The 18,606-nt window shown below is 42.2% G+C and overlaps 1 protein-coding gene across 15 annotated transcripts in view; it reads right to left on the bottom strand.

Moving 5' to 3' along the window:
• ENOX2 (ecto-NOX disulfide-thiol exchanger 2) overlaps positions 1-18,606 on the bottom strand; it is a 68,102-nt gene that overhangs the window by 26,625 nt on the left and 22,871 nt on the right. For 11 of the 15 annotated variants that reach the window (XR_003254586.1, XM_026072108.1, XM_026072103.1 and 8 more), the window contains 4 exons: positions 17,193-17,324; positions 11,283-11,438; positions 2,478-2,684; positions 531-764 (listed from right to left, as the gene is read on the bottom strand). Coding sequence is in view for 14 of the 15 variants with exons in the window: in XM_026072108.1 (XP_025927893.1) it covers positions 531-764; positions 2,478-2,684; positions 11,283-11,438; positions 17,193-17,324 (729 nt within the window). In the remaining variant the exon portion in view is untranslated. Of the gene's footprint in view, positions 1-530; positions 765-2,477; positions 2,685-7,626; positions 7,689-11,282; positions 11,439-17,192; positions 17,325-18,278; positions 18,426-18,455; positions 18,533-18,606 lie in introns of those variants that run through there. The other 4 variants (XM_026072114.1, XM_026072113.1, XM_026072112.1 and 1 more) reach the window with 4 other exon arrangements.

Below are 18,606 nucleotides of genomic sequence, written 5' to 3'. Positions count from 1 at the left end.
AAGCGTCATATACCTACTTAGATGTACTCTTTCATGAAATAAAATATCCTGTGACTCAGGAAGAATCAGGCCAAGGATGGGTTTTAAATCCAAAGACCTTATTTGAAGTCTAAACTAGTTGTTTTGAAGCAAAAAAAAAAAAAGACTGTTTGTAAGAAAATGCTGCATTCTAGATTGTCCTTCTGTAAAAACAGACCCAAATATACAATTCTGATAAACAGCTGGCTGGGAGAGCTGCTCACGGCACACAGCTGAGAACAGGGCACAGGAGAGACATCAGTGCAGTAGCCTTGATGAAGATCCCAGCTCTGTAACAGGACAACAGGTTTCTTTCTATGTTTGCCATTTCCTTAATATTAAACAGCAGCAGCTGTTCTTTGAGTTAAAGTTAACATATAGTGTGAAGCACCTAGGAAGTTATAAGGTCTAGACGGTACCATCATCTCAGCTTACCAAGACCACCACTGAAGAATACAAGTGTCTCTCAGTATCTGCTCAGAAGGGTGACCACATCCTACAAAACTACTTACCTTTAAGTTTCTCAGCAACAATGCTGCATTCATGGTCAGAGTAATGGACGACAGGAGGTGGGGACGGAGGGCGGAATCTCTCCTCTTCCAGCCTTCGGCGATGGCGTTCCTCTCGCGCCAGCATCCGCTGTTTACATTCCCACTCATACAGATCATCACGAGCCTGAGCAAAATCCACATGCAGGCGCCCAGTATCCTTTTTGTCAGTGCTGGAGCCTAGTCTGATACGATAGCCTGGTGGTCATGACAACAACGTTCAAAAAGGAAAACTAACTTATGCAGGGCAGTGCCTTAAGCTCCAACTACACAACAGTACCTATCACCTCAACAAAACTAGGAAATCCCTGAACACAAGAGTTTACTGAAGAGTTAGTGCACGGAGAATGAGCCTGGAAAAGGAAATACTGTTAAGGAGTTTGCAGCCATTGCCTCTGTTTTGCACATGCCATATAAGATTTTGCACAGGCTGTTTCCCTCTAAACATACTGGGTCTCAAACAGCAACCACGTAACTGCATGTATCCCCTCTCGCCCTGGGACTGAGCCCATCTGCTCACACAGGGAACACAGAAAACTGCCTTGGATCCCTTTCACACTTTTTCAAACTCCAGAAGCTGCAGGTGAGAAGGGGGGATGAGAGAAGTGAGACACAGCAAAGAAGGTGGCAAATGGAGATATACACATGGGAGCAGTCTTTGGAACAGCTCCTGTCATCCAGAGCGGGGATTAGGCCAGCAAACATGCATGTTGATTGTGTGGCAGCTTTTCTCATCAGCATAGTCTGCACAGCCCCTTTTCCTCAATGCATATCAAATGTGATAGAAGGCTTTCCTCTGTGATTAATGAAAGTGCATTTGGGATGTATAGAAGAAAACCTGTAAAAAGTCCCTCTGTAGTTCAAAGAACAAACCCAGAAACAAAGCTCACATGTAGGGGACACTGATGACCCTACACATGATTGGGGCTTTGAGCAGAAGGAACTACAAGCAAAGAATTCCTGGAGCTAAAGAGGCTGCATTGGCTTTCATACAATAGGAGTAACCAAAGAGACACAACTCTTACTAACAGGGCATTGCAAGTCTAACCAAATTCAACAGTATCCAGAAAAGACTTGATCCTTCCAATCAATTCCTTCAAAACAAACAAAATACAGAAAAAGTCTCCGTTGTTTTAAATGACAAAGAGCATTTCCCTCACTTATCTTCATAATCTCATCTCTCTGGAGAGAGTATGGGTCCTGGAGACAGTACACTGGTTTGTTAATATACTGAAAGACTGAATTCAGAAGAAATTCTAGCATGGAAGAAAATATTACTATATTTTCCTGGAATGGTAAAGAGTCAGGTAGAGAGTTTGGGGTGTTCAGCGCAAATGTAACAGCACAACACATGCAGGCTAGGCAGGAAATGCACAACTTGCCAACCACTCAGTTTGTGAGCCATGAGGTCCCCGTCATGCATGAAGCAAACCTCTTAGAACTCCACAGACATGGGATAGAGGATCCCTACAAGCCCAGGTGTTTGCGCTCTGCTTGCCAACAGGGAAAAGATACTGATGAAAGTCAGGCACATCATCCAATGAACAAGCACTTAAGTGCAACTGTAAATGTTTAAAAGGTCCTTAAAAACATCCTGTAAAGAATCTGTTGGAACATAAAACATGGGATGCTTATCCAAGGAAGAGGGGAAAGGACCCCGACTGCACCTCATCCCAGTATTCTGCAAAGGTTCGCAATACCCAAGATAACACAGCATTGCTGCCTTTTCTATCAAGCGCTGTTTTCAGATATTTAAACAGAGATGCAATAACAGCTGAAAAAGAGGCAACTCTGATGCAACATGAAGCAAATCTTCCAGTGGCAAGAAAGCCTATCATTGTAACGGTAAAGAAATCATTACTTCTTTACCCCAGAATTTTAAGCTGTCATCTGAGGCAGAGATATACCTACCGGAGAGATAAAGTGCCTTGTCCACCATGAACTCCTCAGCAAAGCGAATGTGACAGAAATTTTTTTTACTCTTCCGAATAGCTATAACTTCTCCACATTGTTCAAAAACCTCCATAATGATCTGTTCAGTTCCATTTTCCGGCAGTCCTCCAACAAACACTGTCTTACATCCAGGGGGCCTCTCTCTTGTTGCTGGAGGAGGAAGATCTAAAAACGGTGAGAGAGAAAACAGGTCAGGTTATAGAGTCTGTCAGCATACATTCCATTTATCTGTCCATCTGCCCCAAGAGACACCTACATCTTCCTTGTTTCCTTTAAACACACACTCAGCTACAGTGCATTTCACTTTATCAAGTAGTAGATCTATAGCACTGCTTGGGTGCCATACACAGAAGAAGCACATTTACCAGCCCGTTTCTAAATAAAAGATCTCAGGAGCCCGAAGCCTCCCAGGCATTTTCTCTAGTGCAAGTAAGAGCTCACCTAGTTCCTGCTGTAGAATTTGAGCAGTACCCAAGACCTCAAAACCCTATCAGAGGAGATGCTATACAAATACAGCTTAAAGGACTATTCCTAACAAAGAGCAAGTAAAAAATGTATCCAGAGAATTCTAAAGAGCATAAAGCTATACAGCAGTCTAGAAAGGGTACAAAAGCATTAACATAAGGAAAGGCTGCTAACCAAATATTGGATGTTAACCAAAAAAGATATCATGGAGAGAAGGATAAAAGGAAATGGGCATAGCCAAGAGGAGGTAGAAGGAATCCATTTTCTACCTGTATGGCACGGAATATAAAAAAGGGGCTGACGGTTAAATCCAGTTTGCCTAGAAACAGGATGTTAAGTATGTTCACTTACCCTACCTGTAACGTCGCAGCACACAAAAGATAGGTTGTGACTTAGGAGAAGCGTTTCTCCAGCATTGAACTCATTTCTGTGCTAAGGTTCCCAGTCGGCAAGTGCAGTGAGACCCTCGCAACCCAACATGCGAAGGCTGAGAAAGGTTACAACTTTGTTGCCTGGTGTTTCTTAATATCTGAAAAATCTTAAATGAACTTCAGTGCTAATATCCATTTCCTCCAGTAAACTTCATAGCATTATACTAGTTAGGTATTTATTAAATGAACTGTGTATTATGTTCGTTTAATCCTGTGGCATTCTAAAAGCAGTTCTTTGAGAATATTCTATTTTCTTTTGGAAGAGGCTCCTTTCAGCTCCCAGATCAAGTCTGCCTGCTCATTTGCCACAGTCTTATAAAACAAACAACCTTCTTAACCTTCTTCCCTGTAAGCCTCATTTCTTCTGCAACAGCCGGCCCTTTTAACCTTCTACTCTTATTTCAAAAGACCAGAAATGGCAAGGCAGCACCTGGACAGGGGTTCAGCTAGTCCAATACCCAGAGAGAGCCTGCAGCAAAGGCCTCCAAGAAGGGACAATGAACCCCATGGCAAGTGAAGATACCACCACTGGACTAAAACTGACCACAACCATTAGGGTTCCCCAAACCTGAAATCTGAGCTTTATCTCTATTCCATTGTTCTTTCACAACCTTAACAAATATTCCCTCTACCTACTTTTCTATCAATATATCTTCCCAATTTTCCTGGAAACTTCAGAATTATTAGCCTTCATCACATCATATGACAGTAAGTTTCACAGTCTAATATTTGTGCAGAACATGGTTTTACATAGGCTGTATTTCAGATCAAAGATATATTGTTGACTCATTTTAAGTACATGAAACTCAAAACAAGTAACTTAGAGGCTGTTAAATCCATATTCTTCCATATTCCACTAGAGTAGCTCAAGGGAAAACAAATTTGCCCAGAAGCACAGAACGCTTTTTCCAGAAGCTTCTTTTATCAGCTCATACACTTCCCAGAAATTAAGATTTCAAACTACATTTATTCACAGGGCTGGACTAAAGAAGGGATTAAAGCAGCAGGAGAACTAGAGGAGGACAAAAGTCACAGGGAGAGCAGGACTGATCATGCCCCATGTTGCTGATGATGGAAATATATAGGCCTGGATGAAGTCAGACAGTCTGTTAAAAGAAGGTTCAGTGAAACACAAAGGACAGAGGCTGCATGGGGAGGACTTGGGATACAGGTAGGACTGTGGTCAGAGGAGCACACCAACAGCAGGGTGGGAAGAGAGAGTCAAGCTGACTTTCCTTGTGAAGGGAAAGAGAAGAGCAAATGGTTAAGAATAATGCAGGGAAGCATAAACATGGATGTGAGGGGAACAGGAGATGGAATAGGCTGGGGTCTCAGGATAAAAGTGATGGGATTAGAGAAGAAAAGAAAATCCTCCAGCTGTGACACAGGAAGGAGGTGGAAGAGCTGTAGGAAGGGAAGGGAAAGGTCTTCAAGTAGATAAACTGTCACTGGCACACAAAAGAGAAAAAAGCAGGGGATTGACAGGAGATGCTGACTGATTGTGTGATGATAGAGAGGCAAAGCCCAGCAGCAAAGAGATCTGAGAGCAAGGAAGGCAAAGCGAAGATAACATTCAGCAAAGAGCCACTTTGGTATGTTGGACCAGAGCTGCAGATAAGACGCAAGCTGAAGGAAGCCCATAAAGGAAAGTCAGTTGGTAAAATGAAGGTAGAAAGAGAAAGGAATCAAAGGCCAGGAGGGGAGGAGTAGAGAGAAAAACTGAAGAGGCTGGAGAAGCAGGAAGAGAAAGGGAAGTAAAGTTTCCTCTTTCCAAACCCAGGTTCCTCGTGACCTGCGACAGCTGTATTAGAGGAAATCTAGACCATCAGGAAATGCTAGGAGTCCTCACAGATGAGAAGGGGGCAATATAAAGAGTAGAAATGCAGGAGATTGAGAGCAAGAGGAGACAGGGATTTGGCTGCAGGGGTACAGGAAAGGATGGGGGAGTTCAGTCAACCTTACGTACACAAACCTTAGGCTGAGCAACTACTATGTGTGAGGCTAGAAGGAACATGTACCTTGAAAGCAATGTCTGAGTGTTTTTGTGATGGTTACTTGTTTGCCTAGCATCAGGAGAATCTTCCTTCTAATGTAGCATTAGAAATTCTTGAACAGGCTTGTCAGCAAGTATTTGATTAAAAAAAAAAAGTTTCCAGGACCAGTTAATGGTACCGAGACAGTTTTTTTCTGGGAGTGGTTTACTGAAAAGATCGGGAATTGCAAGAATTCTGTTTTGAACGCTAAGCAGGGAGCATCGCAGTTTCTCAATCCCGGGAAGTCACGAGACTCAAGTGCCATCTGCTGGTACCTTGTTTATGAACCCTTTACAGATACGCAGCTACAAAAGTCTCCTACAACTTCTCTGCATAATGAAAGTATCATCTTTCCAGTGAACAACACTGTCTCCGAAAAAATTAGGCAAGTACTCATTTTTCCTATAAGCAATGTCAAGTCTCTTGTGTCCTGACACCAACCCACAAATTTCTCTAGGGCCATGACACTACAATTGAGCTACACGGGTTCTAAGTGACAACTCAGAAACCAGTTTTGGTAAGAAGCACACTTGAGACTACGTTTTTTGGTTCTACTTTCCCCAGTTTGTAACTTCTGTCAATTTTATTATTGAGATCTCATCTTCACACTTTGAGTACACTGCTTTGCATTCTTTGCTTGCCTGGCAGTAAGCACAGCTCGTGGGAAGCTAACATTCTTGCTTCTCTGAAGATAAGAAGCCAAGTAAAGCTCCTGCTTGTAGGCCAGGCACTGGCTACCTGGAACAGTGACTCCAGTATCACCAAGACTTGGGGAGGGCTTGCTGCCAAGCTGCTTGCATTAATCTGAGAGCCAAGACCAAGCTCTAGCATAAGCTGGTACCCAGCATGGAGCAGTAAGGATAAACCAAGTAGGAGATGCTCCATTGCATCTGCAGAGGAATAAACAAGCTATTACAAGCTGTTAATTCTTTTCCAAGTCCCCTTGCAAGTAAATAATCTTGTAGTGGGAAGGGTGATGCAGAAATCCAGGTTCAGGACAAGCATGGTGGAGTGGATGCCTTAGTGTTCATAGGCATTGAACATCTTTCCTGTTTATTTTCTTCATATAGATAACCCCAGAGACTCACACTCTCCCTCTGTGCCAGCATCTCCCTGCACTCAAATCAGAGTCAGTCTAGAGGAGTGGGAAATGAAGGAATAGGAGCCCACATCACACACTGATATCACTGTAGAGCTACAAACTCTGCCCCCACTAAGTTGGCTATGAGTAAAGGGAACATGAGACCAGCCCCTACAGCTTGAGGGCATTGGCTTTGATGATAGTATGTACAGGCTCCTGCAAGCACAAGATGCATTCTTAAAATCTTCATTTGGCAAAGAACCAAACCCTTGCTCACCCTTCAGCATCCTCCACTGCTACTGGCCTCCTCAAAGTAGTAATACAGCACTACACTGGCATAGCCCAAGGCTCTGCTCCAAGGATAACAGTCGTCACATAGGCTCACAGGTTCTTTAGTTTTCCAACACACAATTACTTACTGTACTGCAGACAGTCATTTAACAAGGAACAAGCAACGTCCCAGCTAGTCTGGAGATCACAGCAGAAAAAACTATTCCCATGGAGTTCATACATTCTTTCCATTGGGGAGGCAGAGTTGATCACTAGTACAATTAATTCAGCTATGGGGTTAAGGCATATGTTAAAGGCTTAGATCTAACGGGCCCTTCTGTGCCCTTCACAAATACAGCTTTATGCTACTAGCCTCTCGGATGCACAACATGTGTATTTACCTGCAAAGTACCACAAATTGCATCAAGTATGACAGGATACTGAAGATCCCCCCCTAAATTTGTCCAAGTATAAAGAGCCAGGGAAGGCTGGTGAGCCTTGGCAGTGTTGCTTAGATGTGATCTGGACCCAATACCCAATATGTGGCAAGCCATGTATTATCCACTCTGAGCACAGCTCACACAATTCATATATATTATCACACATACAAGGGATGAGAATAGGCTCCTTCTAAAGTATGATTTTTCTTTAAGGTAGATGTCTCCAATAGGTCAGATGAATCATAACCAAATGCTGACACAAGCTAGTCACTCTGCAATTCCCTTACAGTCATGGGAAAGTTAGGCAGCAGAGACTGGGGTGATTCATCTTCCTCAAAAGCAGACACAAACATTTGCTCAGATGAATTGCCCCCAAACTCCACTGACCACTCTTCAGTGATGCTAAAGGGATGGCAGGCTCCAGACAGAGGTTCATGGTGAGGATACACCTAGAAAAGAGATAAGAGTAAGTCCACCTGGACCATCTCAGATTCTTTCTGAGCAGCCATTCCTGGTAGTATAATTTGTCAGGATTACCAACTTTCTCATTTTATTTGTCAGTGCATGTGCCAAACCATCTCTGCCTTGCAAGCATGTCACTTGGAGAAAACTCAGGCAGTAAATGTCAACACAGGATGCTTAAAGAGTCAAAAGAATGAAGAATGAGTAATGAGCTGAGAAACTGAACTGACATCAAGGGATAAAAGACTTCTTGTCCAAAGCGCCTGCACATTTAGAATACTTAACAGCAGAGCTGCTCTCTTCCTGGTGATCGCTCCAGTACTGCGGCGGCAAAAAAAAAAAAAAAAAAAAAAAAAAAAAAAAAAAAAAAAAAAAAAAAAAAAAAAAAGGCAAATCAAGAATGCCATGTTCCCAGCAGGAATCTAGTGTTTCCCAATTCCCACCCTGGAATAGGGACCACAGGACAAAGTTCTGTAAGAAAGTCTACTGGCTGCTTCCAGGGGAGCAGCACTCATAGGATGAGAGATATAGTATTACCATTACACAATGTGCCAGCATGCTGCCCTCCATTCTCCCAAGAAATGGTGAAAGCTGACATTACATGTTCAATGAAGTCTAAGAATGATTTCAAACAATCCAAACGGAGTCCACAAAGAGGCTAAGTGCTGATGGCCAATCATCCCTAAAGTAAATCTCAGGAGACAAAAGAGAATTCTGTTCCTCAAAGTTGTTCTGATGAGGAAGGTGGCCAATGGAGTCCAGATGGAAAGCACTAGAGATTTAAGATCTCTCACCTACTGGCCATTAGAAGTCAGATTTCTGCAGAACATCTGCTGGAGCTCACTGTCCCAAGCTCACAACGCATTAGACCAACATGGAACACTGTTAGACTGCTCTTGAGTTTTGTCCTGCAGCATGCAGATAACACCAAATATGTTTGCTCAAAGACACTTTGCTTTCTGAAACAGCCACTACTCAGTCCTGGAAAGCAAAACTGGCTAGAGCATTAGGATTTATGCTTCCTTTTTTCTGGTACCTGGAGAGGGGAGGAGGGGAGGAAAAAAAAAAAAAGGAAAGGAAAGAAATATTTCTGCTAATTCTCTGAGACAGAGCCACTGAGGCCTGAAGTCACCTGTTGTCTAGAACCTCAGAATGGGAAGAAAGATGTCTTAAGCAGGTCTCCACACTGCCACATACACACCAGAACTTGCCAGAAGAATAAAACTGGTATCATTGCAACACTCCCCCAGAGGTGTATGGCACTGCAAGGATGGGATGAGACACAGGTTCCAAGGTTTTGCCAAGCATATAAGAGATTACCATAGCAGCTGGCACTGATTTCCCACCACTACTCATTTCTGCAGTTGCCACTCCAGACCAAAGGTATTAATGGACTGGGAGGAGATAAAGGCTGAAGCCTTCCAGTCCCACCTGTTTTCCTAGGCACTATTTAATACTGATTTTCTTTTCTTTCCCTTCAAAGAAGCAGTAGTGATGAGAGGTTCCTAAGAGGGGTCCCGCTGGACAGTTTACCACCGGGGTCCCAACTGGAATAGGGAAATGAGTCAGAAGGCAAAGCAACACACTCTAAAACAGAGAGGTTTTAGCAGCTTGTCAACAAGCAACCTACAGACAAAAAGTGATAATTTTTGGAAAGTAACTAGCCAATTTTAAGATGGTTTTCACAGGAACAGCAAAAAGGCAGCCTTGACCTAGAGAGATTGGCCCGTAAGTTCAGCACTGCACCTACCCAGACTTAGAGACAAGAAATTCAGAAACTTCCAACCCATGCCAGAGGAGAAAAATGAAGAAGCAACTGTACTTGTTTCAGCTAGGAATTTAGATGAGAGTAGTTAAAACTGCTGAAGTGAGACATGGAACTAGGTTTTACATGATAACAATAGTTCTTGGAAGAACAACAGGCAAGCTCCAAACAGAACGAGTTAGGTGTAGGTGCAGGAAGGACAAGAATTAATAAGGTAGCTTTGTAGTTCAATTGTGAAACGCAGTGAAGAAAGAATACCATAGATAAAACCAGAATTGATTTGAATAAGACTGGAAATCTTTCAATATTCTAAAAGGATATCACACTGTGAAGAATTGTATTAACATGAGAGACTTCAAATTTCTCAGAAAAAGGCTGATAAACAAATTATCAGTAATGGAATTGCGAATGACAAGTTGATAAATTTCATTGGGTAGTTTTGAGCCAACAAGTAGTGCTACTTTAAATGGGGGGAAAGGGGGAATTTATGGATATTAAGGACATTACAGAACAGCTAGTGGTAAAAGAATCTTGATGGAGCAACCATGAACTGATCCAGTTTAAATACAATGAAAAGCTCAAAAAAAGCAAGGTTTTTGCTAGGGATTTTGTAACTGAAGAGATTTATTTCCAAGGAATAACTTTGAAAAATTAAAGGAACTGATCTGAAAAGTTCTCAGAACTTGAATGTGATAGAAGCTTTGAAAAAAAATTAATTGGAACCTGTATCTCAAAGTGGGAAGAAAAAAGCTTCTTCCTTGAAGCCCAGCTGGATGAAAAAAAACACTCTGCAGGACTTGAAAAGCACACAGAGCTCGCAAGAAACAGGAAAAGGATTGGTTAGCATAGAAATATACATGTTAGAGGTAGAAAGAGTAGGAATAAAGCAAGATCTGACAGAGAGAGAGCACAAGAAAGCTGATTTAGAATCTTTTTAATGGAAGTTAATACAAGTATCAAGAAGTATCAGCCTGAAAAATCACAAAGTCCAAAAAACAAAGGATTGGGACAGACTGGATGTTAAGCATATAATCTGTGCATGCCTCAGTATAACAGTAATGGCTAAGGATACACTCTAAGACCAAAGGACACCTCAGCAATGATTTCCTACTTCCTCTATCGCATCTGCAGTTTGTTGTTCATTTTATCTCCTTCATCTTTCCCTGCACAAGCCCCGACAGCTACTATGCCTTTCCCTCTGACTTTTGTAACAAAAGCCAAGTAAAAGGGTCAGTCAGCTAGTTTGAAGGCAATTCTTCTTTCTTGCTATAGCCAGGTGCCAAGTCCTGAATGTCTTATCTTAAAGTTTTCTGTCTTGCTTCAGGTTGCCTCTGCTCTCCTTCCCTCACTTTCAGTAAGATCCGAGTGCTCTCATCTCTCAGCATTGATCACACAGGCTGATCACGTAACCCTTACTTCCAACAACTTGCTATCTTTGAAACCTTAAATATCTCACACAAGAATCATCTCAGGAAGATTAGAGTCTAAATATCTAGGGACAGGAATATTTTCTTTCCTAGTCCTTATCTAACAACTGAAAAGTCTATTTATTGAAAAGACAAACACTCAGCAACAAGAACAGCCCTTCCTATTGCTCTGTCACCTGCTTGTCAGCATCTAGTCCATGGTGACTCACCCCAGAGTTGCTAGGCCCAGGAAACATAATGGCTCTTCCCTTGCATACAAATTTTTATATTTATATATTATATATATATATTTACACACACACACACAGGGAGGAAGAGAGGGAGGAAACAATTCCTCATCACCTTTGAACACAAAGAAGAAACAGGACAACGCATAAGCAGGCTCTTACGTGGGTTAGGTGGGAAGAGAGTGCAGCTTTTGCAGTGAATGATCTCTTTCACAGCAGGCATGTCCGGAGGGATGGGAGGTGGGACTATCCCCAGGCCTGGCATCATGGGGTTGATTGGAGGGATTCCAGTCATCATGCCAAGAGCAGGATCAAAATCTAAGTGGGGAAGAGAATAAGTGAGACAGTTATCATTTTGGACTCATACAAAAAAAAAAATTGTCCACTGAGACTGCACTCATCCCCTGTGCCAGGGAAAATTAGCTGAACAAACAGCTACGGTGAGGGAACATCACGATTCAACTCACCAGAACTTTAAATCTGTACCCTTGAAACTACTTTCTTTTTTCTTTTTTCTTTTTTTTTTTGGGGGGGGGAGAGGAGGGAACTATTTCCTTGTTGATCATCTCAACAAAATAGGACTTCCTCTGTTCAAACTACTTCCTTCCCCACTTCATAGATACTACTACCTCACATCTAGCGAGAAAATCTTTCCCAATAAATACTCTATTGTCCATATAAAGGAAATCTGTGGCATATGGGAACAGCGTGAAACTAAATTCAGTGCAGTATCAAAATAAGTAGCATAGACATAGCTTGTGACATGGGATTAAGAGCATCACCTTGCAAACTAGATAAGTATGAATTCCAGGTCTCCACCTCGTGCAGCTAAGAACGTGACAGAGGAATTCTAGGTGAGATGCACAGAAGCATTTAAGGAAAAACTTTATTGTTAAATACCACCTAGGGTATGTTTAGACATATGTTGCCACTCTGTTTAACTTGTTTCTAGGCTTTTAGTTAGCTATATTCAGACTATATCTGAATAAGTAGCATTTTATTCTGGTTTTACTCTTACATTTATCTTCAACATCAAATAAAACTAAGCAAAGTTGTCAAATGAGGGATGTTTTATCTCTTTATAAGTAATGAACCCATGGAAAGCAACACCTGCAGGCAACTAAATGGGAACAGTACACCTAATGCATTATGAAAACTCAGACATTGTGAGTTTGAGAATGTCAGTGGCTAAGCTGTAAGGACAACTGGTACCATCAGGGCCAGCTGGTACCATCAGGCTGAGGTTTGAGGAAGAATTTCCTCCTGCAGGCACAAGTCATCATCTTCTCTACTCTCTACCATTATTTCCCGCTTTGTGTCAGAAGAAATCTTGAAGATCTGGACAGTCTCAAAATATCACAGGACACTACCACAGACTGTGCAACCCAGAGTGCTACAGAGCTTTGGAATCTGGCTACCTATTTCAGATGTAGAAAGTTAATTTTAACTTTGCAAGGCACAGGGAAAAATTACAAATAGGCGGAACTGAGTGAAATGTGCAGAGGCAGCATTTTCCTTTGATGCTAAGCTGGCATCAGTTCATATACTACTCATATCCCTAAGGCAGAAAAAACTATTTTGTATTCTTTTCTTTGTAAACACTTCCTACAAAAAGCTACTACTTTGGCTGAACAACAGTCTGGATGCAAGACAACTTTTAGTGTCCAGATTGAATACCTGAGTTTGGTAGCCAAATTTTATTTTCCTTTGTATTTTGAAATATTTTACCTAGGGTTACATTTCTGCAGAGTCTCTGTATATTATTTTGTTTGCCTAATTTAGATTTGCTTGCACTCAGTGCAAGTCTTCCTATTCATTTTATGCCACGTAGGAACAGTTACCACAATAACACAGATTTGAGAAGTCCTCTGCCATGAAGAGGTTTCAGATGCAGCTGGGATGGGAATGCTACAGCTGCAGTTACTGCAGAAACAAAGCTTGCTTAATCTCTACTCTAGACAATTTTTCTCCTTGCAGATCCTAGATCCTTAACCGTACAAGTCAGCCACTCCACTGCCTCTTCTCATTTCATAGGCACATCTACTGAAGTAGAAAAAATGCACTAGCTGGGCCACACCAGCTGATCAAAGATCACATGTTTATTATGAAACATTTAGAACAAATTAATTATTACACCAGATGAGACTCAAGATCCCTTTAGATTACAGTGCTGGCATAGCTAGGAACAGACATTTCAGAGGAAGGCACAAGAAATCTTCATGTAGCCAAGTGTGAAATTAATTCCTTATCAGATACCTTAGTTCAGAGCTACTACTTATCCATGAACAGCTTATGCTGGTATACTTAGCCTGTGACACCTGACTTGCAAAGTAAGACATTAAAGTTGTAAAATTTTAAACTTTCATTAGCAGGTTTCAGAGATGATACTATTGAAAAGGTCAGGCAAACAGCACTGCTTTCAGCTATTCAAAGGAGTATTTTTACCTGTCTCAAAAGAAATCAGCATATATTCAGTTCATAGCTTCCTACAAAACCAAATTATATGAGTCTGTCTATAGATAAAGACATGTTCAACAGCCCAGACAGGCAGCCTTACTACTTCACACAGTGGTGGTACATGATTCCACTGAACTTCACACTGGATACAGGTTCCCAGGGGAAAAAGGGGCTGTAAGGGTTGACTTTTAGGTTAAGAGTTGGACTCAGGCAGAATGATTAATGCTATACCTGTATCACTACTATCCTGGGGCACAACTTTCTCTCCTGCTACAATTTTCTACGAAATTAGAAATACTTGGAGCTCTTTGAGTAGCGGCTTTACTCACAGGTTCTAACTAGGAAAGAGAAAGTTGGGAGAGGGTACCCCACCCTAGATCTCTGCAGGCTGAATTCACATATTCATAAGTTGRAGTCTGAGATGAAGGTTACCTCACGGGCGGCTGTGACACAGGGAAAAACTCATGAAGATATGAGGAGCTGGAAAAAAATTATAAGACCGAGTCCTGGATGAGTTTAACCTGAAACAACCCAAAGCAAAGCTTGCTGAAGGCAAAATGGAGTTCAACAAGCACAAGTTAGCTGGAAGCACAAGGGCTGGAAGAGCACTTGCCAAAGGCAGCATCCTAAACTTCAGTTTACTAACACAGCTTTCAGATTCCAAACCTTTAGGCTGGGATGCTAGTTATCTCCCTCCCTTTTTCACAACACCTACGCTAGCAAACTCAAACCCAGCCATGAAACTTTACACCATTTTCATGAGTACTTCAGGCTTGTGACAAACAGCCCCTGGGCATGCTGCAGGCAATGGAAGCGGCCCTGACATACCCCCTGTAAGCAGTACAGATGAAGCCATGCCACTTGGGAATGTGCCCTGAGAACACTGTCTCTCTCTGTAATCCACCCTCGTCACTCCTATAAAAAAAAAATCACAGTTGAGATGGCAAAACTACCCTTGTTATTCTCCTGGAGCTGTACTCCAAAACCTCAGCAGGGAGTAAGCGGGACCTTGCTCCCAGCTGCCTGTTAAGAGGAGCTGGAAGGAAGAGTGGCCAAAGCTCTCGCTGCTTATACAGCATGGAAGATGGAGATGGGGAGCTTGAGTGATCTGCTGCAAAATGCAGAGAAAGATCAAGTTGAAAATGACCCTCTGTAAGAGCCAGGGCTCCCAATTGTCATTTCAGCAGTTTGACACAGGTCAAGACCAAGAGTTTGGTCTCAGCGCTGGCTGGCAGAAGACAGGGAGAAAAGCGAAAAAAAGGAACAGAGCACAGTATCCTTAAACATCAGAGTTGAAGAAAGCCAAATTGTCTTTGGGGAGCAGGGTACACCATGCTCCTGCAGGGAAGTAACACTAGCTGGCAGCAAGAAGGGCAGAACAAGGTGCATTTCAGCCACTTCCCACTATCTTTGGCAGGGTGGTCACTGTTCTGCCTGGTCCTATAGCCAGGAGCGCTGTGGGTCAGGCTGGGCTGTCTGTCACACATCCAGGGCAGGCAAGCGCAACCACCCTTCCATTCCCCCAGCTTTTGCAACCCTCTAGATTTAGTCTCTTGGCATTTTATAATTCTTCATGCCAACGACTGCAAGCAGTCATCTGCCCTTGTTATTTGTACCTGGTTCAAGGTTAGTTAATGAACATGGATACCAACCAGGGAAAACTCTCAGGGCAGGAATGAAAAGTGCAAGTTCTGCCAAATAACAGAGGAGCTTGAGAAATCTGAGGAGGAGAAAGCTAGGCCAGTTTTTTGTCAGATTGAGGTAGGCCTACAATCTTCTGAAAAGTGTGAATGGATACAATAATCAGAAACAAAAGAACTAGCAAGATAAAAGGTACAAAGTGTGTATACAAGGAGAAACAGAACACACAGCCTTTGGATTCGTGGTTGCTGGACAAGTGAGCCCCACTGTTTACTGCTCAACCAGCACTATGCAAGTGCTGGGCAACTTGCCAGCTTGCTTAGAGATCTGCTTTTTCTGTTAAGAAATAGAGCCAATGGCTAGAGACCAGCATTGGAGAGGATTAAGAATCAAATGCAGAAGAGCCAATCTCCATTTGTAAAAACAAAAAACAAAAACAAAAAAGGAAGAAAAAAAAGTTCTCAGGGGCTCTAAAGAGTTCAAAAACATCAGGCCTGGCAGGTACTGTTTGGTGAAAGCTGTGATAATCTTTTTTTATATAAAGCTGGCAGTACCTGGATGGAGTGAAAGATGCAGCACACTCATCTTAGATGTTAAAGTCCTGTCAAAGCATTCCACAACTACACATTTTACTTCATCTGCAGGAACAGAAATAGGCTAGTAAACTCTTAAGCACTTTTAGATATTCTTTACTGAGACCTGAAATTTTAATCCTGCATGGCTTTCAGCAAAGATGGTCTAAGGCATATCAAGCTCCCATTGCCTCTTATCTTTTTGATTAATCATATTTATAGTGTTTATGAACTTAAAACCATCACTGTCCTTGAAAACTGATCCATATTCACCAAAGCATTCTGCTGCTTTGCAGTTGGATGAGGAAAAGTCATTTTGCTCCTAAAACATCCTCAGTGTCTGTGCTGTTTGTGGAACACCTGATCTCAAAGCATCAAAACCAACATTAGTCTGAATGCCAAAAGCCTTCTTTATTCTTATAGCTGGGAATGAGAGACTGGCTTTAAACTTGTATACTGTCCTAGGATAGAGCTGATCTGTCAAGTAAAATCAATAGAAATGAAGCATGCAAGTGGGAGAAAGACATGAAAACATCTCTTACAGCAAAGACAAATGTGAAACAAGGCCTCAGGGACAGAAGAGTATAGACTACATCGAAAACATGCCAAGTTAAGTGATGCTGTTAGTTAAATATAGTATCAGCTGTACAGCAAACCACCTGCTCCGTGCCGTAAGAGCAGGAGAACAGGATTGTAGAGTGCTGCCAACACAGACATTCCCTCCCCAGGTGAGTAGGCTGATTATTCAGGCAGGAGACAGCATCTTTTGAGCGCTTAATATAGTAAAGCATTGAAACAGTAATTTTATCTCAAGATTTTGATGCACAAGYTCACTGCACCGAGAAACCAGGCACAGCAGAGCTGTTACCATAGGAGCTCTTTAACAAATCCTGCCTAGGCTGATGCATCCATGCACATGTACTCTGTACTGAAAGATGGTTATTTCTGAAGCAGAATCCTCCATTAACTTCCACCATATCCATTTACTGCCTTATCGCTTTTTCTTTATCCCCCACATCCTTCAGTCTAAGCAGTTCCAAGACAGTTCAGCTTAGAAAACCAATGATATCAAGTAACACATTTATTCTGAGTTCTGCAGATGCCTCTCAGTGCAAGACCCTGCTCCTGCTGGCCTGCTGCAGAGTATCTAGTGGGTACTCCACAAAAAACATGGTTTGGATCAATAAAGATGTATTCTCATTTCTTCTGAAATCAGTTTTAAGCCACTGACCTCTAAATAAATCACCTGTGGACAGTAACACATTTTAAACACAGTTGATAAATGCTTAAGGCATTAAAAAACAAAAACAAAAAAACATTAATTTTATACAGTTGAAATAGGGCCTCCCTAAAAATATGTTTGAAAGGAAAATGAGGGCATAGTCTGGACAAATTCACATACCAGGCAGAAGTGGTTGTCCTGTCATCCCCATAGGAGCCATCCCAAGGTTGTTCATCGCAGTGGCCCAGGCAGTTGGGTCTGACATCGGCAAGCCCATCGGAATGGAGTCCAGGCTTAGATTTCTGCCACCATCTGCAAAGAAGAAAAAAGTGAGCAAGAGCTCAGAGCATATTTTTCTGCAGGGCATATGTTGCCCAGCAGGGCTCTGAAGTATCAGCAACCAAAAACAGATTTGATCCTGACACATAGGAAAGGGCCAAGTGAAAAAAAAAAAAAAAGTGCTGTTCCTATCGAGTAGAGTATATTTCATGGAAGCAAGGTCTATGAAAACACTGCCTTCCGAGCATATCTAAATGATGGTTCTTCCATTACAGTGAACAGCTCTAAGAGGCCTTGAAGGAACACTGGTTGAAGGTAAGGGGTACCCTTTAGTTTTCTCCAAGAGATTTATGAACTTGGACAAAAATCCAGCAGATTGCACTGGATTCAATAGAGACGACCAATATCCTCTAGCAGAGAATGCTTCCACTGTCATTTGAAGACATTTCTTCCATGCTAAAATGGGAAATGAAGCAAAGAGTAACTTCATGTTTCTGACAACAGCAGTATCAGTTTTACTTACTCAATGCCTGACAGTTACCTGGCAAAGGTAGAACTACGAACGTTATATAAATATGTGGCTTAATATATGCATTCAAATCTTCTCCAGTGATTTAGCTGGGTCAACCATACTTTTAGCTGGTACTTCCACGTACCACCATCAAGATATTCTTGTTCTTTCTGTTTGTAAGCCTTTGGAAATAGAGGTGGGTGCCCAAACACAAAAATCTAGTTTAGAAAAAAGAGCACACAGCACAAGGTTTAATTCTGCACGGGGGGGGGGGGAACTTGGCACCCTGCAGGCAGAGAGCTGTCTCACATGCCATCCCTCCTGATGAAGCTTTCATGGAATGAACGCTTGTTTGAACAAATTCTGGCTTCAACAACAAGAGAAAAAGAAAACCAATAGCCACCAATAATTCTACTGAAAAACTTCCCAGATATAACTTGAAACTCAGCAGAGCTGAAGTCCCCCATCTTACAAACCTGTGACACAATCCAATGCAAAGAATCCTGAAGCTATCTAGGAAAAGCCCACAGAAGGAAGTTTATTGAACACTCATATAACCCTGTGCTTTCCCGATTCAGTATTTCCATTTACAGTCCCATCCCAGCCCCCTTTTCTACTCTTGGCCTCAGACAGGAAGAAAGAGGTAAGTTCACCTTGCTCAAATGCCCCCTCTACCCTGGTGGCAAGTCTCCGCCTGCACTGACCTGCCTCCTACTAACTATCCCATCCACATCTCACTTTGGCCACCTCTTAAAAACAACAACCACCACACCCACCACCACACCCACCACCACACCCACCACC

This window comes from Apteryx rowi, unplaced genomic scaffold, assembly GCF_003343035.1.
Source record: "Apteryx rowi isolate R43461 unplaced genomic scaffold, aptRow1 scaffold_338, whole genome shotgun sequence".
Classification (NCBI taxonomy): Eukaryota; Metazoa; Chordata; class Aves; order Apterygiformes; family Apterygidae; genus Apteryx; species Apteryx rowi.
This window is presented reverse-complemented; position numbering and strand designations above follow the sequence as displayed.